At 40.4% G+C, this 22007-nt stretch overlaps 1 protein-coding gene across 2 annotated transcripts in view; it reads right to left on the bottom strand.

Moving 5' to 3' along the window:
* Positions 1–22007, bottom strand: part of LOC149319715 (prostaglandin F2 receptor negative regulator-like) — a 118421-nt gene that overhangs the window by 66321 nt on the left and 30093 nt on the right. For both annotated transcript variants that reach the window (XM_089512239.1, XM_089512238.1), the window contains exons 2-4: positions 5517–5894; positions 4006–4425; positions 2341–2724 (exon numbers count right to left, since the gene is read on the bottom strand). In XM_089512239.1, coding sequence (XP_089368365.1) covers positions 2341–2724; positions 4006–4425; positions 5517–5894 — 1182 coding nt within the window. The remainder of the gene's footprint in view (positions 1–2340; positions 2725–4005; positions 4426–5516; positions 5895–22007) is intronic.

Raw genomic sequence — 22007 nt, forward strand, 5'->3', positions numbered from 1 at the left:
GAATTTAAGCATTCACTTGGCAACCATAGCTAACATGAAATTTTATAGACGTATGAATAAGTGAGCTGGAAGGAAAGAAAGAAATGGAGCACTCCCTCCACCCTCTGTCCCCTGCACTGAAACCAAAGAGCCTGCAAGATGAAGGAAACCTGTGCTGTTCCCCTGGGCCCTACATACATAAACATGATGGAGCACTGAAAGAGGGCCAAAGTTCCCATGTCCTCCTCTCCTAAGCTAGTATTTTATTTCCACTATATTCTTATTTCTTATTTAGAAATGTAGGCATTTGTGCCTTCAAGATGATCACAACATATTGTCATAGCTATTTATACAGTAATAGTAGCTCCCTGTATGAGCATTGCTTAAGATCCTCTGAGGAAGGCCTTCTCTTGGTCCCAACACAAAAGTCCCACAAAAAGAGAGCCTTCTCAGTGGCTGCTCCCTGGAACTCTTCACCACAAGAAGAAAGGATGGTCTCTTTTCTATTCTCCTACCAAAATATTTTTATATAAACAGGTATTTTATGACTAAAAGTTTTTTAATGGTGGGGTTGTTCTGTGCTTATTGTTGCTATGGTTATATCTTTTAAATGACTTTATACTTTTTTAAATCAGTGGTTGTTTTAATACGATTGTTCATTTGTTTTTTAAACTTTGGTACTATCAGATTTTCTAGCTATACATTTTGTTTTAACCTTGTTGAAAACTACTTTGAGTCCTATGCCAGAAAAAAATATGGAAGATATATATAACATAACATAACGTAACATAAATTTATATGAGATTATCATCAAATCAGTTTCCATTCTGGATTTCTCTTCCACATCTTAAAATTTAGAATTTGTCCATCACCCACCCTTCTATACTACTTCTAACTGGCTGCCTCTCCCAGCATTTTTGCCTGTTTCACTTCGCTGCTATTCAGGACGTTAGGAAATGTTTTAATTTAAAATGACATGTAAATGCAACCTTGACCAACCTGCTGCCACCAAAGCATTTTGTGTGTGAATGCTGGAAGGCAACATCCTTCCTAATAAGGAGGAGGGTTGCTCCTGTCTACCAGTCATTCCCTGACAAGGCTTTAAACACACATGCATGCACACAGAGAGAGAGAGAGAGAGAGAGAGAGAGAATTTAGAAAGAGTGACCCTCTTTGTCTGGGATCTCTGAATCCTGATGACATTTCCATGTACTCTGACTTTGTCAAAACAAGAGTCACCATAGGCCTGGTTTCTGTTTGTACATCAGAAGTATGTACACAACAATACCTTAATTTCAATACACCGTAAGTAGAAACACTTGCTTTCACTGTTTGAAAGGCTGTCAGGAATCATCTGGCTCCTAATTACAAAGTCAAAAACCAGAAACTTGATTTTTGTAATTATTCTCTAAGAGATGCTGACACATCAAGGCAAACTCTACAGAACAACATGGTTCCTTAGAAATTTATGCTTGGGTTTTAGTTTTCTGTATCTCTCCAGCCTGGATGTTCACTGCTCAGAATATTTGCATGAAAAGCAGGATCTCAGTAGCTTAAGAGTTCAGCTAGGGAAACAGCACATTATGAAAACACAGTACTCCATAAAGCCATAGCAACATACCATGAAAAGCACAATGGAATGAGAATATATATCTATATATACATATATAGATAGACACACACACACACACACACACACACACACACACTGTATAGTCTAGACAAACCCGTTGTTCATCCCACTCCTCTTTTCATAGTACAGATACTATTTTCTCTTTCTTGGTATCTGAAAGTGATCCCAAGGAAACTGGGCAGATTAAATTTCAGTACTAGGAGCACCATTGAGGGAAATAATACTTGCCTTTTCTTGGTCTACATTCCACAATACAATAAAATAACAGTACATCAGAACACCAGGAGATATTTAAATGAACCATTCAGCTGCTTGAAACCAGGTCCTACTTTGTGGCATCACCAGAATATAACTTTTTTACTGATATACTCAAGACAAATAAAGCCACAAAAGTATGCTTTTTTATGTATTTAACAACTGATCTCCTCTCTCTCTCTCTCTCTCTCTCTCTCTCTCTCTCCTCTTGTCACCTTCCTCCTTTCTTTGGGCCCATATACAAACAAGCACAGCTGAAGAAATATTGTAATTGCATCCCACCTTGGGAAAAGGTCAGTTCAGATCATAAACAGTTTTAAATGAATTATTTGGTTATTCAGTTGTAGGGGAAATGATTTGATACAGAGAAGTCTACAAATTAACTACCTGTTCTAAGGTAGACTGTTAAATGAGACAAAAACTCAGGAAACATGGTTCATCAACTTTATAAGCACTCCCATCCAGCTACTTACCCAGTGCCAGCACTTCCACAGTGACAGGCAGAGATGTTCTCTCTGCTACCTTGTGCCAACTACCATTGTGCTGTGGCACCCAAAGTGCTGCTTGGCAGAAGTAGTAGCCAGAGTCTTCAATGCTCACATCACGTATGAGCAAGTGGTAAGAACTTCGATCCACATGGCTGAGAGTGATGAGTGTTGAGTCACTAATTACAGAATCACGGTCTGCACTCAGCAAAACCTGAGCTTCTGCCACGGTGTCATCAGGTGAGTCACTGAAATACCATGTGACTTCCGCTTGGAAAATACCACTTCTGTCTGTTGTGAAGTTGCAGGTAAGATCCAGTGATTCTCTTTCTGTTACAGTCACATTGTTCCTGGTAATGAACACACCTAAAGCTGAGGCAGGAAAAATGAAAAAGACCAAAAAGATCACTAACAAGCAGTGTTAGAATTAATGTTTGTTGGTGGTGTGTGCTTTCAAGTCATTTCTGACTTATGGTGACCCTAAGGTGAACCTATCATGCAGTTTTCTTGGCAACATACGTTCAGAGGAGCTTTGCCTTTGCCTTGCCTGAGGCTGAGAGCATGTGACTTGCCCAAGGTCACCCAGTGGGTTTTATGGCCGAATAAGGAATCAAACCCTGGTTACTGCCTGCTTATTACTTAACAATCTACATATTTGTATTTTTATCTGAAGTTTACAATTTGAATTGCAAACCAACAGAAAAGTTCCACTAAAATTGGTTGTACTTACACTAATGTTTACATTTATGCTTTGAGGCGAACCTGTTATGTGGTTTCAGTTTTCCACTTTTCATTTATCCCAATATGGAATTCTCACAGATTTCCTACTGAAATGAACACTACAGTCATTTTGCAAGATTTCTGCACAAATATCCTAAATGGCTTACTGAAAGAGGTGTAATTAGTGGATGGGATTTATAGCATACCAACAACAAAAAGTGAGAGTTAAAATACAAACACTACCACTGTAGTGTCCCAAAATAACAATATAGTAGGCATTCAAATACAGCTGTCCCACCTCATTTGTGGGTTTAACATTTGTGCATTTGATTATTCATGCATTTGTCCAGAGAGGGCAGAAAGAAGGGACAAAAGTGATCAAGAGAGAAAGAAAAAGAAAGTGGGTTTTCCCTTCCACATGCACCCTGGCCACAAGAGAAAGGAGGGAGGATAGACAGACAGGCAGAGAAAGACACAAGGAGGGAGGGAGGTGGGCAAAGGAAGAGGCATCAAAAGCTAGTGAGCATGGAGAAAGGGACAGTGAGTGAAGCACCCTGGACCACAGCACCACCCCTCATCTCCTCTTGCCATCTTCAAGAGGGTCCCTGCTGAGTACATGGGTGCTGTGGATATTCACAGCTTTCCCACATTCGTGTGGGTCCTGTGCCCCAACCTTATCTGGCAGTTCTCTGTTATAAGTTTTCCATTACTAAGTAATTCATATTCATGTTAAGTTTGGACTGCAATTTCAAATTACATGGAACACATGTAGTAAACAAACACTATTGCTGTGTTAAACTGTACTAACCAACACAGGGAACAGTCACTACACTTTCCACCAAGTGCTGAGAGCATGTTCTGTCTCCCCTCCCCACTCATTACTATAGCATAGATGGTGTTACATGTTACACTTCCATGTTTCTGCATACTCACCTGTTGGTTGTACCACAACATTTGCCACATCAGCAGTCTTTTCTTGGATCTTCTGCCATGAACCATCTGCACCTTTAACCCACTCACTCACTCGACACCTGTAGGTACCTTCATCTGTTGGAAGAGCCTGGGACACAGACAAACGGTAAATGTCATTGGCCATGGCATCTAAACGCACATCTCCACTGATGTAGCGCTCACTGTACTCCAGACCAGGCTGGAACTTGCCCTCATGCGTCAGGGAGAGGATTTCTTGCCAGGCAAGGCCATTGTTGAATTCCCAAGACACATGTAGATGGGTGTGTTCTGAAGAATTGGTGGAAGCTGAGCAGCGCAACTGAAATGCATCTCCTTCTGATAAGTTCCAAGTGGATGTGGCATGGCCTTTTGACCCACTAACAGTTAAGCCGTCTGCAATCACTATTTAGAGAAGAGAAAGTTATCAAACATGTGGATTATAATAAATGGTTTTACATAAAAAGTGATGTTGAAACCAAGTCAAGACTGTGTTTGTTTCTCATCAAAGAGACAACTAATTATACTAATGAATATGCCGAAACAAAACAAATCACTCATGTCAGAAAACATGAGCAAGAAAGTGTTTTAAAGACCACTTCTTCATCCCAGCTCAATTATATCGTTCTAGCACTATAAAGGTTTCACATTCTCTTTCAAGGAAAAATTATTAGCAGAAAAAAATCCATTTTCACTGCACTCTGGTTGGGAACACAAAGTCACTGTAGAAAGGAGACATGTTTCAACTGTATTGCTTTACATATGATCAACAATTCATTTCATGGGGTCTTTGGACAACAGACAACCAATGCCCTTTCTGATTAGAGAAATATACAACAGTGCCAGACTTGGACCGTGAAGGGCTAACTAGTAATGCAGACAGACACATTTGTGACCTGCTCACTCCAGGAAAACTGCTTTTTTATGTCAAATGAGCAGCATATCAAGTGCTACCAAACTTTCAATACTAGAGATCTACTTGCTGGAATATAGAGAACAGCAGACCAAATCTCAATGTCTTTTTTTATATATATATTAAATTTACACTTTGTCTTTCACCTATAAATAGGGCCCAAGGTTGCTGACACTAGAATTATTGCATACAAAATTATTACAACATAAAAATAAACAAATTAACATATCAGTCAAAAATAAATTAACAGGGCGCACTAGTTAAAACCTATTAAAAATCAAATCCCAATTTGAATAAATATGTCTATGCCTAACAATGATGGAGCAAGCCTGGCTTCCCTTTCTAAAGACCTCCAGAAACTGGAAGGAGCTGCCAAGAAGACTTTCCCCTGTTTTCCCACCATAACGCATCTCTCAACAATGTTGTTTTAAAATCCTTTTTACTGTCTATATTGGGATTAGATAAAGAGACAAGAAAACATACATGAAAAGATTGTTTCTATTCAAGGCATTCTACAAAATGTTTGCAAAATTATGCTAACTCCCAATACCAATTGTAAATACCCCTCACCCTGTAGAAGTACCTTTGACTTCAACGACAGCATTGTAATTTCCCTGGAAGACAGCATCTGTGCTGGGCGTGGTGCATCTGTACATCCCTTGGTCAGAGGAACGGATGTTGCCAATCACAAGTTCAACAGCATCATTGCCGTTTCGCCTCAGTGTGATCTCCTTATTATTAACCCGATCTTGATACTCCCGAGATGTGAATGAAGGGTCCCAAGTACTCACAACATGTACAAATTTAGAGTCTTGAGAAGGATTTGTAGAGAACTCCCAGTCAAAGTTTTGCTCACTGGGTCCATCATAGTGAGTAACATTGCATGGAATCACTACCTCTGTGCCTTCAACTCGTACAAGGGGACCTGCTGGCACCTTTACGATACGCCCATGGCAAGAAGCTGGGGGGGGAAAAACGTGTTTTTAAAAAATGCAATTATATTAAAACAAACAAGAAGGATTTGCAGCTTAATGAAGGTGGGGCTCCTGTTTAGCCTCAGGTCCATTAAGCTTTAGAACTGAGGAGAGGAAAGAAAGAGAACATTGTTATTTGTCATTTAACAAATTAAATACTGAATAAGAACTAATGTTCTAAGGAAAATATTTGTCAGTTAATTAGGAGATAGAGTGTGTTGGGCTGAACTGGGAAAACACCCAAGACATCCTTGCTCAGTGGATGGCTTTTGGGAGGTAACTTTTCTTCACTGCATCTCTGGGTGTCATTTGTAAAATGCAGGCAGCAGTAACTGAAAAGCTCTTATTCTTTTCCCAAATATGTTTCCCTTGATCTCCACTTTTCATATATGTCATAAAAGACAAGTAAATACAATTCATAAAACTGAATAAAAAATTAAAGAGTCCAATTACTACTGTGTTTACTTTGTTCCAAGGGTGTTTACCTTGTTTCCAAAGCAGGATCATGGAAAATAAACAGTCTACTTAGAAACTAATAGGACTGAGTTACCAATGTCAGTAACATTTGCTGATTGTATATTCTGGCCCGCAGCATTCAGCCATCCCAATCTGTCTAAAAGCCATGGAGCCAAGAGTTTGTTTCTTTTATAACATTTTAAAAATAAAAGTCTATTATACTCTGGATATATCTTACAAATTTATGCTATTAAAAAAAATTTTTTTTGGGGGGGGGGGAATTTTAGGGAAAAATTGGTTAATGCAAGAAGCTGTTTCCAGTTCATTGAACATATGCCTGGTGCCTAGTGCTACTGTACAATTCGAAAGATAGTGAACAACCAAAAGAAAATATTTAGCTTCGGTTTCAGTCATAAGGCATACATCCAGTTCAATGTAATTATAGCCAATTTGGCTTGTAAAGAACTTCAACATCCAAAAAACTGAGTCCAAAATTGCATGTACATATACACTATCATTTGGAGCCCCTGTATGTGAAATCAAATATGTGCCAATGCAACATTTGCGTAGCATCTTTCTTTTATTAGGGGGCTTTGCTGGACACCTATGTACAAACAGTGGAAGAATGCAAAGCCTCAGTAAATATACCAGCTGCTTCTCATGAGCACAAAGGTGCTTAAAACAGCATTTCTGTCCAGGAGAGCCAAGTCCTCTTCTGCCAGAATAACTGGCCTTGTTCTGAAGTCCAGATATCCTAGGAGCTACAAATTGGTTTTGGCAGGATCTCTCATTTCCTAAGAATGCTAAGCAAGCACTGTCTTTATTTACAGCTCAAGACTTTCCATAAAAGGAAAACTGTTTCAGCTGCAGAGACACTGTTCATTTTCAGCTTCCAAACAAAATCATTTAAACAACGTTTAATCCCCACTTCATCATAAATCCATTTCTACATACACACTTGCAGGACTGCAATAGAAGGAACCTCAAATGCTGAAATATTTTCTTTTGACCCAGATTTTCAGTATGACACAGGAATACAAAGGGTATCCAGTCTTTGTTGCCCTCTCTCTTCAACACTGTTTAACTTCCCTAATATCCTTAGAAAGGTACGGTCAGCTAGTATTAAACTTATTTCTTCAACACAGCTATACTGTTACATTTGTTAGCCAAGAGCGAAGCAAAGAATGTGTGCACCATCACTGGATATGTAAGCTTATTCTCTGTCTCACAAAAAATGGTTAACTATTTATACATGCATGACCAGAGCACATTTGTACATACTGTCACATGTATTTTACAACATTTTGTTCCTATCCTGTTGTGGGTATGGCTCTTGAGACAAGATGAAGACTCTCCTCTTCCTATTTCAGTACTTCCTGTTACCTCATATAAAAAACAGATGAATGAAATTGCTTTGTACCAAGTCAGATAATTGCTCAGTCTAGTCCAGTCTTCCCTAACATGGGAGTCTCAAGATGTTCTGGCCTAAAATGTCAGCCCAGCCAACATGGCCAGTGCTGCAGCAGTGATTCAAGGTCTCAGTGTCAGGAGCTGCTAGAACTTAAACTGGGAATGTTTGGGTTTACATGCAGTGGCTTGGTGCACTCAGCCACTGATTTTGATGTTGCAGTTAAGCCTCACTTGAGCAACAAGATCATCCTGAGAAATGTGACTAATAATTAGCAAGGACTCTTCATAGCCTATTATCTCATTATACCTTGCTGTTCTCCCCTTGACAAACTATCCAGCAGTTATTCTGCTGAAGGCCCTACTGGAATCAGGTTCAGAGAGACTAAGAGTAGAAACCTCAGTTGCCTGCTATAGTAAATTTGCTAGGTACTTCAAGAAGAAAGTAATGTTTGCTCAAACCCTGATGCTATAGATCACAGAATCTAGCTAACCTATACAAGTGACCCTGTGATCAATTTCAATGTATACAACTTGATGACATGAACAAGACATCTGGATCATATGATCTACCAAATACAAGTTTGGCCTTTGCCCACCTTAGCTGATAAGATCTTGGGCTGACTGGGTGGGTCCTGGGGAAAGGGCCTGCTGCCTGTCTTGAAGAAGGTTATAGTGCACCCTCTCCTGAAAAGGACCTCCCTTAATCCAGAGGTATGTGAGACCCTATTGCCCTATTGCTAATATCTCTGTTTGGAGCAAGTTGTTTTAGTATGTGGTAACTGAGCAACTTCAGGCCTTCTTTTGGCCAGAATGGATCTCTTCCGGCAGGCTTATCCATCCGACCTCTTATAGGAGATCTTTGAGATAAAATGCTTCACTTCTGGTTATGATGTATGTTTTCAAAATGTTTTAGATGTTAGAGATGTTTTAGCTATTTCATTGAATTAATAATAATGTCAGTGTTTTATTGATTGTATTTTATATCTGTACTTGTGTTAATTTGTTGATGTAATCCCACCTTGATCCTCAGGGAGAGGCGGGAAAATACAAATACAAATTCTTATTATTTTTATTATTATTATTGGAGGAAACAGATTATCTGGATCTATTTCAGTCTGGTTTTGAGATAACAACCCAATCCAAGTGAAAGATGGAGGGGGCGATGTACTGTCCTACTGAATTTCCTGGATGCCTCAGCAAGTTTACATGCCACTGACCATGGTATCCTATTTTATGATCTGTCTTGGACTGAAGTTGGAAATACTGTGTTAAAGTCGTTCTGCTCCTGAATGTAAAGCCAAACAGAGACTAACAATGTGGAGCTCCTCGTCAGCCCCATGTCCATTAAGCTGCAGAGTATCACAGGGTTCCATCCTACATCCCATGATGTTCAGTACCTACCATTTAGCAGAGTGAAGCAACTACCTCAGGCAGCAGATGCTGGGGGCATCAATGACAGAAGTTCATCTGTTCCTGAACTCTCTGCCCCCCCCCCCCCCATTTTGTAGTTGTACTACACAATTATTCCTGCTCCCCCTAAACTAGCCTAGAAACCTCAGAAGTGATGAAGGATTGTGATTGCTGAAATCCAGGCAGCCTCTGTACATGAAATAAAAGTGGGCACCATCTTGTCATTTGCTTGGGTAGTTGCTTGTTCCAACTACCTAATACCTTCTGTTGTTTTTTGATTCTTGGCTTCCCTGCTTACAAACCATGACATGAAAGCAGATACATCCCCCACCACCACCCTTCAATATCCTTTGGAGGAAAGATGGCACAGAAGCCAATGACTTCCAGCATACAAAGCATGTGCTCTACCACTGAGCTATATCTTCACACTGCCAATAAAAATTTGACAATGACAACAATTATTTGTCTCCATTCTGTGAAGCATATGTTGCATAATTCATGCCTGTCAATAAAGCCCTCAGCTTCACAGAACTGATGTTCTGACAACTATGATGAAAGTCAAATATGATCAGGATCCCTAATTCTGCTCGTCATCAGCAACAGAAACCAATATTTTAAACACGCATGTACAGTTTTCTGTTAACAGGCCAGCTGACCAATAAAATAGACTGTTACATCACCTTCACTACAGTGTTTCTTGTAATGTGTTTTCCTGAGGGCATATCCAGCCAGACACTGAAACACATTTTATACAAGGACATTTATTTCTACTGTGCATCTGAATAATGCCACAGAGTTAATGGTTTAGGAACCAGAGATCACGGTCCACATGCCACAACATTTTAAACCTTGGTGATGCAATAGGCCAAAAACTTTCCATTTGACTGGTTTAGATCTTATTTGTCAGACAGATCTTTTGCAGTGGTTGCAGGTGGTCAAACTTCATCTCCTGTTCCCTTATCTGTTGGAGTTCCCCAGGGCTCTGTTCTCAGTCCCCTTCTGTTTTCTCTCTACACACTGTCCTTAGGTAAACTCATCAGCTCTTTTGGTTTTTCCTACCATCTGTATGCCAATGACACCCAGTTGTATCTTTCTACCCCTGACTTTTTTCCAAGACTTGAACAGCAAGTTTCGTCTTGTCTCACAGCTGTCTCACAGTGGATGCACCATCAGCATCTGAAGCTCAACATGTCCAAGACGGAGCTTCTTGTCTTTCCTCCTAAGCCCACCCTTCAACACTCCTTTTCTGTCTCTGTGAACAACATTTCTATTCAACCAGTCCAGCAAGCCCGCAGTCTTGGTTTTATCTGATTCTTCTCTGTCATGTATCCCTCAGATCCAGACCACAGCCAAGGCTTGTAGATTCTTTTTATACAATATTGCCAAAATCCAACCATATCTTTCCACCTCTCCTGTCAAGATCCTGGTCCATGCCCTAGTGGTCTCACGACTTGATTACTGTAACGTCCTCCAGGCTGGGCTTCCTCTTTCTCACCTCCGTCCTTTAATTTCTGTCCATCATTCAGCTGCACGCATTATCACATCCGCCCACCACTGTGACCATATCTCTCCTGTGTTGGCATCCCTTCACTGGCTCCCCCTCCCTACCCGCATTCAGTATAAGCTCCTGCTGTCAACGTTTAAAGCCCTCCATGGGCTGGCCCCTCCTTACTTATCAGACCTTATTTCTCCTCACCTTCCCACTAGGGCCCTCCATTCTGGTAGTCAAGGTCTGCTGTCCCAGCCCAGGATTTCCTCTGCCCCATCTCGGATTCGCCCCTTTTCACTCGCTGCCCCTCACTCCTGGAACCTTCTTCCCCCGCGAGCAAGAGCCATCACTTCTTTAACCAGCTTCAAAACGGAGTTGAAGACCATCCTGTTCAGGGCAGCGTTCCCAGGCATTGCATAATTGTCACTTGCTATTTGATGTTCTTCTGTTGCCTGTTTTATTGAATCATTTCCTGTATTGCTATGTATTTTATATGTATTATCCTACTAGAGAGGCCCCTTCCCCACCACCACTCCCTTTGTGTCCTGTCTTTTTAGATTGTAAGCCTGAGGGCAGGGAACCGTCCAATTAAAAAGATTGTATGTACAGCACTGTGTAAATTTACAGCGCTTTATAAATAAAGGTTAATAATAATAATAATAATAATAATAATAATAATAATAATGAGTGAAGGCAGGGCAAGAAAGCATTCTAAATCTGATAGTAACAACTTGCAAAGTACTGAAACATCATGAGGCAGGTACAGGATCTCAAAGCATTTGCTGAGAAAGTGTACATTTATCACTTAACTCTCCAATTTGAGCCACAAAAGCATCCCACTTAAGCCCAAGCCATAGAAAGCTGACAGATTTTAATCTTCAGCTCACCTGAAATTCAGATGGGAATTCAGATGGGAATCACCATGAAACCTTTCTGTTAAGTGCTTTCCCACAAGAAGCTGGTGAATTACTTGGGTGGGTTATAAACTGCCGCTTTGAGGCGGTCTGCCGCCGCTGCCGTTTGCTCCATGCGGGAGCCGCAGCAGCCACACCGTGCGGCTCCCGCACGGACCGAAAAAGAAGCTCCAAAATGGAGCTTCTTCTTGCGGCGCCTCTGTGACGTCGCAAGGCGCCAGGGGTGCATTCGCGATGCCGTGACACGTTCGGACACACAGCGTCCGATACGTAAAGATGGCGCTGGCCGTGTGGAACGGCCGGCGCCATATTGTATGGACAGAGTCCGTATTAGAGCCAGGGGTGTCTAGAAGAGACGCCCCTTTTTTAAAATGGGACATCCTGCGGACGTCCCAAGTGGCGGTTTGTAACCCGCCTTAGTTATTCTCTGTCCATGTGCACTAGGCCAACAGCCTAGAGGTGTACAATGTACAGCAGGAATGCAGAACCTCTGGCCTTCCAAACGTTTTGGACTACAACTTCCAGAATCCTTTACCACAGACCACTTGACCTTCTGGGAGTTGCAATCCAAAACATCTGGACAGCCAAAATGTTCTCCCCTTCCTCAAATTAAACAGATGTATTCCTAGTGGTATGGGGCTGACAGTTTACATAAAAGAATTAATATTATTATTTCAGATGAAATACATACCAGTAATTCTCCACACTTCTCTCAGAAAACTTTCACCACAAGAAATGACCAGGAAGTCAAATTTCATGCTACGGAGTGCAGTTACTCATACTCGAGAATGCATCATTCCAAAGCGGAGACTTCAAAAGAAATTATTTCTGGCAAGATCTGCATATTTGTACAAGGATCAGCAGGTTCTATTCAACCCATCATCCATGCAAAGGTCACTAAAGCTCTCAATGATGTCAACCAACTGAGTTTTGAAACATGGTCAGAGGGAGTTGGGGGCAGGGGCTACTCTGCTTTTAAGAAAAGCAGCTGAAGAAAAATGTTGATTATAATAATTTTCTGAAGGATTTTAAATACATTGAATTTGACATAAGAAAACAAACAATCAATATTCATAAAATGATACACATTTTCAGGGTTCTGTCCATTTAAACTCAATTTGACCACAGTACTAAAAATAACTACAGGCTGAGTATCCCTTATTTGAAATGCTTGGGTCCGGATGTGTTTTGGATTTCAGATTTTTTTGGATTTTGGAATATCTGTATTTTGCATATACAAGCATAAGGAGATATCTTTCAAATCGGACTTAAGTCTAAACATGAAATTCATTTATGTTTCTTGTATACCTTATACGCTGGAGGTAATTTTATACACAATGTTTTAAATAATTTTGTGTATGAAACAAAGTTATCACGGCTATCGTATCACCCTTTAATCTTCTCTTCTCCAGACTAAACATGCCCAGCTCCTAACCCAAATCCAAAGCACCTCATAGGGCATGATTTTCAAATCTTTCATCATTTTGGCCAACCTCCTCTGGACAGTACTTTCAAGTCACTTTTTAGTGACTTCTATCGTATCCTAGGGTTTTCTTGGGAACATTTACTCAGAGCAGGTTTTCCTTTGTCTTCATCTGAGGCTGAGAGAGTTTGACTTGACTACCTTCTCCCACTGAATTTCCATGGCCAAGCAGAGATTTCAGCCCTAGTTGCCTGGAGTCCTAGCCCAACACTAAAAAATTTTTGACCCTCTAACGTCACGGTTCTTACAACCAGTCCTAAAGGATTTGAGATATTCATGAAGCAGGCAAAAATAGTAGTGACATTCAGGAGATGCAAAGAAACTGCATGGCTTTATTTCAAATACACAACATTTCACTACTACTTTTATCTACTTCATGAACACTGCTGTTCTTTTATGCCTAGCCATAACTCATGTTTTTTCCTAGTCTGACATGTGAATAAATAAGCAAGACATTAGCAGACTAACTAGTCATTAAATGATCAATAATTCTATAGATCAGATTTTATTCCAGTTTCCACTAGCAGGTCCATTACACTAATTTGAACTGGGCTAAAGCCCAAGTTAGTTCTAATGTGAAAACCAAATCCAACAGAAAATCTACAACCAAATTAAATGTTCCATCCATGAATAAGTGCGATGAATTACCAGTTTCATACATGTATCTTTAGTTCTAGGTCAAATTATGCAGCTTTCATTGTGTTTTTCTCTGTAAAAAAAGAGACAACACATCTTGAAATTTTAAATCTTTTTTTAGGTTTGGGGACAGAAGTTTTAAGCAAACTTGAAAAAACATGCAGTACTTATTCTTAAGCATTCTTTACAGATCAAACATCATTTTGTTATTTCAGGGACAAAAATATATTACAATACTCCTAACTTCAGTTTTATATATGTGTATGTGTATGAGAGAACGGGGAATTATGTGCGTGTGTGTGTGTGTGTAAAGGTACAGTTGTTACAAATGTATTATAATTAATAAATAATTACACATTTACTAACTGAATAGTAAATGTTATATTTTTTCTTACAAACCGAGTAACAAGGTGCTGAACCTATAAGGATGGCCCTAACATTAGGCAGAAAACGGGTCTGCCTCAGGCAGATGCTGGGGTCGGGCATCAGACTATGGTAGGAAGGTTTGAAGGAGGGAGTTATGTAGGCCATCCCATGTGCCTTGCCCCCATTAAGCTATAGGACTTTATCGCACAGGCTCTAGAATGGGCCTGTCATGTTCTAAAAGAGGACGTGGTGAGAATGGGAGGCGGCACAGAATGCTGTTTACCGTACAGGGACAACGCTGCTGCTGATGCCGGACAATCCCATCACATTCTGGATGTGTCCCAGAGGGGGCAATTTTCACGAACACTTGGAAGAGTAAATACCAGATAGCAATACATATAGCCCTTTGGCAGGATCCAATATGGTACTTCTCCTGGCAAGATTACTTCTGCCAGCAGAATCAAGGGAGTACTGCTTCCTTCTTGCTGGCTTCTTCACAAGCCCACTGTTGATGGATTATGAAAAGTATTCTGTATTTATGTATAAATCAGACATTAGAAATGGGAGTACACTAAAACCTCTACCAGAACACTTCAGTCCTTGAACAAACAAACAAAAAACTACAAAGAAAAATTGGAAACTGAAACAGGAGAATTGCAGTATCTCCACAAACTCCATTCTGTCCACATTGGGTTGAACAGAGACAAAGGTTTCCTGCCACACTATGCATATTTTAACACTAGTTAACAACCCAGCCGCATCGGATTCTCTTTGCCAGTTCATCACATCTCCTTTTTGGTTCCCAGCCAGTATCACACTACATTCCAGTACTCCTGACACCATTTATATGGTTATGTACCCACCTTGGTTTTAGACAATATCATTTCTCCTGCCTTTGTACCCATAATGACCATCATTAAAACTGTATTTGTAATCTCATCACCATAGCCAAATGTTTTGCATTTATATTGCTATTCTCTCACACACCCTACTTATATAGGTCCATTTCTGGATCCTCCATTCCATGCATCTCAGGAAGCAGACTCTCATGAAAGCTCATGGCACCAGGTTCTTTGCATGCTGAACAGGGAGAAATGTAAAGTACTACACATAGGTAGAAAAAAAAATGAAATGAACAGATAAAGGATGGGGGAATACCTGGCTTGACAATAGTACTTACTAGTACCGTTCTATTCTGTTTTGGTCAGACCTCACAGGGAAAACTGTGTCCAGTTCTGGACACTTCAAGAAAGATATTGATAAGCTGGAACCTTTCTAGAGGAGGGCAAAAAAATAATAATGAAAGGTCTGGAAACCATGCCTATGAGCAGTGACTTATGCCTATGAGAAGAGATGGTAAGAGCCGTTTAATAGTAGAATACACTTCCTTGGGTTGTAGTGGCTTTGTCTTCTTTAGAGGTTTTTCAACAGAGGATGGATGGCCATCTGTTGGGAGTGCTTTCATTGCATCTTCCTGCATGGGAAGGGGTTGGATGGATGGACCTTGTGGTCTCTTCCAACTCTATGGTTCTATGATATAGATGTGAGTTCTCCTGCTACTTAGCAAGCTGTACTTCTCACATCTTTGGTTTTCAAAGGATACATACATAGGCTCATTAGCTCTTTTGGGTTTTCCTACCATCTGTATGCCGATGACACCCAGTTGTATCTTTCCACCCCTGACCTTTCTCCAAGACTTGAACAGCAAGTTTCGTCTTGTCTCACAGCTGTCTCGCAGTGGATGCGCCATCAGCGCTTGAAGCTCAACATGTCCAAGACGGAGCTTCTTGTCTTTCCTCCTAAGTCCACCCTTCAACACCCCTTTTCTGTCTCTGTGGACAACATTTCTATTCAACCAGTCCAGCAAGCCCGCAGTCTTGGTTTTATCTTTGATTCTTCTCTGTCGTGTGTCCCTCAGATCCAGACCACAGCCAAGGCTTGTAGATTCTTTTTATACAACATTGGCAAAATCCAACCATATCTCTCCGCCTCTACTGCCAAGATCCTGGTCCATGCCCTAGTGGTCTCACGACTTGATTACTGTAACATCCACCTGGCTGGGCTTCCTCTTTCTCACCTCTGTCCTTTAATTTCTGTCCAGCATTCAGCTGCACGCATTATCACATCCGCCCACTGCTCTGACCACATCTTTCCTTTGTTGGCATCCTTTCACTGGCTCCCCCTCCCTTTCCATATTCAGTACAAGCTCCTGCTGGTGATGTTTAAAGCCCTCCATGGGCTGCCCCCCCCCCTTATTTAACAGACCTTATTTCTCCTCACCTTCCACTAGGGCACTCCGTTCTGGTTGTCAAGGTCTGCTGTCCCAGCCCAGGATTTCCTCTGCCCCATCTCGGATTCGCCCCTTTTCACTCGCTACCCCTCACTCCTGGAACCTTCTTCCCTCGCGAGCAAGGGCCCTCACTTCTTTAACCAGCTTCAAAACGGAGTTGAAGACCATCCTGTTCAGAGAAGCATTCTCAGATTGTCACTTGCTATCTGATGTTCTTTTTGTTGCCTGTTTTATTGAACCATTTCCTGTACTGCTATGTGTTTTATTTGTATTATCCTATCATTTCTTAGATTGTACACCATAGGCAGGTTTACTCTTTTATATTTGTTGTTTTTATGTACAGCACTGTGCAAATTTACAGCGCTATATAAATAATAATAATAATAATAATAATAATAATAGCCTCCAGATTAAATGCTATATTTACCTGCTATACCTGCTTTTTTCAGGTAGACTATGTTGTTTTGTCCTTTTCAAACATCTTACATGTCTGTATGCTGAAATATTTGTTCATCTGGGTTTTATTTTGCCTTTTATACCTGTTCTCCAGTTTTTGCACTTTTGAAGAATTGGCAATAGGCTAAGCTACCTACAACTACTAAAGCAACAACTGTACTTCAAGAACAGGAGGCATTTTAAAAGGTGAATTATACATAATGGGGTGAGCAAGGACTTACAAGGTATCTTCATGGCAATTGTTTAATTAAAGTGTCTCCAGGGTGCACAGTCTTGAAAAGCTCACAGAACAACAAAAGCAGCTTCATGTTATTCCATTAAATGTCCAAATAGTAATGAGGGTACATCATGACATGTCTGCACTGGCTCATCCCCCAATATACATTTATTCAATTTAAATCCCACTTTTCTATCATCATGGGACCCATATAATGCCAGAATTTAAACAAGCTATTTGACCAACAATACGACATACAGAACATACAGTGCCACCTCTGTATGTGGGGGAGAAACCTTGGTTAACAGTGAAAGCTGTATTTCCAGCAGATGCTGATCACAGTCATGCTGGAGGGCCACCAGATGCCTAGAGACCCCTTTTTTCACAGACGCAGGTAAGTGAAGCCACAGTTAGTGGTCCTGCAGATATGAGGGCACCACAGTCTAAAAAGGATTTTGACAAGCTGGAGCGTGTCCAGAGGAGGGCCACTAAAAACCATGCCCTATGAGGAACGACTTAGGGACCTGCGTATGTTTAGCCTGGCGAAGAGACAGTTAGGAGGTGATAAGTATTTGAAGGGGTGTCAAATTGAAGATCGAGCAAGCTTGTTTTCTGCTGCTCCAGAGTATATGACCCAGAACAATGGATGCACGCAACAGGAAAAGAGATTCCACCTAAACATTAGGAGGAACTTCCTGACAGTAAGCTGTTCAACAGTGGAACACACTCCCTCAGCGTGTGATGGCCTCTTCTTCTTTGGAGGTTTTTAAACAGAGGCTTGATGGCCAACTTGTTACCCATGCTGCTCCATCTAAATTTTGGTATAAATGATAGCCCACAATGACCCCTAGATGAACTCTAGTGGCCTGTCCGCCATTACAAGCAAAGTGAGAGGATATGTACTCACCACACCTAAAGGCATGAACATTGTCATTCTAGATAGTCTAGGAAGTCGCAAATGGGATTATCGTATTGCCCAAGAAGAACAAATGTTTGCCTTCCCTGAGGCACATACCCCCTCCCCGAGTCTGTTGTCTGAGCAGCTTAAGACCACTAAGACAATCAGACATAGTCATCCAGGTGAAAGGCAAGTAATTAAACACCTTTGCCAGAGGCAAGATTTTGCATATAAAACCCCCAGACTTTTGCCAGTTGGCGTACCATCTACGAGGTCTCTATACTCCACGACAGTTAGACTTCTGCCTTGGATGCCGGCATCTCCGTTCAGATCATGTTGCGCAATGGACTTGTCCCACTACTACTCATCCCATTCGATTCCTGGAGGGAGTCTACATTCTGGTACATATCACCCTAGTGAAGCCTGAAATCCTATTCCACGCTAACCTCTGATTTTCCTGAGTCTTGTATGAGCGTGTGTATGTCAGTGAATTGTGTGTGTTTTCCCCTGCTTTTATAAACTGAACTTTACTTAGAACAGTCTGCTGTTGCTCCTTTTATTGGATTCCCTGGTCTGCTTAGTATAAACAACGGGAGGAGATTCTGCAGGGCCATCGTAGCAAGCCCCCCTCTTGCAATATTGAGCTAATAATAAAACTCCCCTAATCAGACCCTTGGCTACAAACTGTCAGGGGTGCTTTGATTGCATGGCAGGGGTGGACTCAATAGCCCATGTGATCTCATCGAAGTCTATGATTCTATGAGGGATGTATTGCATATGATTCTAGATTTACTTACCTTTTAGGTCTATCCTACTAACTGTATCAAACCATTTAAAACACACCTGAAGGATAGAGATTTCACATGTGCTTTAACATGCCAGAATGATAGATCTTCAATTAAATGCTTTGGAAAAGTTAAATGTATGGACTTAAAGTTGGAAGCCCAGATACTCTTATCTAAATTTGGTAATGTTTGCTTCTAGGTAGATATGCTGATATTAAGTTGGATCCCCATCCTGGAAGAATGGCAGGGGATAAATTCAGTCAGTCAGTCAGTCAGTCAGTGTATAGGATTACACTTTAAGAGGGTTTCTTAGAGCTCCAGACACAATTTTATATCTGGCTATGTATATCTTATGATAGCACCCCTGAAGAAAGACCAAATGTTTCTTCTTTCAGTAGCCCTTAATCAAAAACTGTTACCAGTATCAAACAAAATACACAGCTTAGGAGTGCATATTATGAACCTGGCCTTCAACTTTATTTCTCACCCACCCACTCCCATAAAGAAAAAGGCTCAGCAAGATTACTGTTTAAGAATTTTTAGAGAGGCTGAAAATTGCATGTTTGTCTCTAGAGTGTCACCTATGAAGAGAATCTATCCAATTACAACCTTTACCTCATCCTGTGCTTGCAGTCAAGCAAGAAATAGATTCTACATTCAAAATTTCAGAACATAAAAATCTGCAAGCTATCTCTGCTACACTTACTTAAATCTAAATGAAGGAAATCTATCTTGACTCAACCCCACACATCCATCCTACTTCACCACCTTTACATTTATGATAGGCTTGTCTTAGGGTTGCCATAAATCATAAATTACTTGAAGGTGCACAACAGAGGGAGGGAGGTAGATAGCTTGGTAGAAGACTACAGTATGTGGTACACTAGTATCCCATAAAAAGTGGAAGGCCTTTTCCACTCCTTGAGATAGTGTGAAAGCAATTTCCTATATTATAGACAATGAACAAAGGCACACAAAATCACTACAAGCGTCATTAGAAGAACCCAAATTGTAATCTTTATGGCTAAACTATAATCAGCCTAGAGGCACTGAAGTGTCTTCAGCTCATGACAAGCTCTTAATGATATTCACCTCAAGTATTGTCTGCTTCCAGATTCTGGAAATTTCAGGAAGGTTTTGAACTCCAGGAGATCTGTAAAATTATAATACCAAAGGATCATCCCATGCTAGCGATAAAAGGTGAACAGGACAAGCCACTTAAAATGCACATGCCATGTTTATTCCTTGGTGACAGGGCTTTTTTTTATGGATAACATAAAGTGCTTTTCAAGAGGAATTAGCCTTGGTGTAATTACTTAAAACCTATTATTGCTATCAGGCTGAAATAACACCTATTGCATCTTAAGCAAAGCATCAGAAATGTGATTGGAAGCTAAGAGTGCTAGATTGCTCTAATCCAAGTGCAACTTCAATCATGTAAAAGCAGATTAACAAATCTCACATAGTCACTGTCCACCATCAAATATTTTGGTTATTTAGATATATTCAGAGCTATGCAATCAGGCAAGTTTAAGCTATCACCAATTCAACCAGGGACTCACGTACAGTCACAGGTGTTATTAGGTATTGTTCTCTTAGCTCCCATCACTGCAATATGGAGATAACACTGGGCTACTTTATAGGACAGCTTCATGAATTACAGCAATTGAGGTGGCATTGAAATCTGGCTTCATGGTATCCCTTCTTTTCTTAATAACACTCTCTCTTCCATTGCATCTGGGAGAGCTGGGGAGGCAAATGGATGCTGCCTCCCCAGCTCTCCCAGATGCAATGGAAGAGAGTTGTTAGAGGTGTTGTTTCCTCAAGCATTTTTTGTTGGCTTTAGAAAAAAAAAGTATTGTAATTAACCAGTTTCCTATCAGGTTGTGCAGAACTTGCTTCCAATTGGTTCCACTGACCTCTGAATTCTGAGAGCAAATGTGCCAGCCTTGGTAAAAAAGAACAGTCGGAGAAGGGAACACAATGGAGCAGATCTTCTTCTCTATCAAATTAGCTTTACATGATGAGTTCTACAAATGAAATAACAAGCTAAATAAAGTTACAAACACTATTTTCCAGGCACTTTACCACTTTGCTAATAGGAGAAACATGCTTATGTTGGACTAGGTTTCTTCTCTTGCTGGTGCCAGAGAAGCTAAACTAATTAGAAATCTGCTGCATTTAGCAATAATTGCAATAGAGAACAATTATTAGAAAATTATTAGAAAAAGAAAAAGTGAGTCTACCACAAACCTCTTCATATTTTGTTTTTATATTACCAAACCAGAAAGTGAAAGAGCTTGCCAAGTATGATTTTTGATAAGAACCTTCTACCATTTTTCACGCACCATTTTGAACGAATGTTTGCAGACATCAGAAGGCTTTCTTTCAAGAATCTAAGAACCCATATGAGCAAGTAATAGACAGGATCAAATTAAAGCTTAAAATTAAAATTAATTGAAAACTTAAAGCAATGTAAGTTATATTTTCTCCAGAACATTCCTATCTTTTCATTTTCAGTAATAATATTAAGCCAGAAATACTTATCAAAATAAAATAAAACTTAATTTTAAGATGCTTCTGAACAGGGATTACTTTTCTCCTTAGTCCTCAAGTACCTGATCTCTGTGAATCTACAAAATTTTATTTTTCAGAGAAGAGATGGTCAGCCCTTTGCAAGTAGGGCCTCTTTATGTTTTTTTTTTCCCAAGGTGAATCCTGACACTATCCGCAAAGAGAATCTTAGTATATTTACATGTCTAACTGTACCATTTTCCCATCTCTTCCCAAAGACTGCTGTAGTGCTACTTAAACTGCATCAAAAGCAAGAAACAAAAGCAAAACACTTAATCAGAAGAACAGAGTACAAATATTAGAAAGCTAACAGAAGTCAGCAGGATTACATGCATGTTTAATTCCCCCCCACCCTTTTGTTGCTAGTTTTGTCATGAACAGCAATCTTTAAAAAAAAAAGCAGTAATGCTTTTAAATTAAGAGCAGACAGCATTATGTTGGTGAGAGCCATTGCAGTATAATGGTTTGAGCATTGGACTACGACCAATCCTTGCTTGGCCACTAGAGACAAATCCTTGCTCGGCCACGGAAACCCACTAGGCAAGTCCCACTATCTCAGCATCTGAGGAAGGCAAAGGCAACCCCCCTTTAAGCAAATCTTGCCAAGAAACCCCTGTGATAAGTTCGCCATATGTTAAAAAAGATGACTTGAAAGTACAATAGCAACACAGTATTACGTCCTGTAGGCCATATCTAATACACTGACACTTCTTTCA

Source organism: Sceloporus occidentalis, unplaced genomic scaffold (assembly GCF_023333645.1).
Source record: "Sceloporus occidentalis isolate IW3139 unplaced genomic scaffold, rSceOcc1.0.p SCAF_2, whole genome shotgun sequence".
NCBI lineage: Eukaryota > Metazoa > Chordata > Lepidosauria > Squamata > Phrynosomatidae > Sceloporus > Sceloporus occidentalis.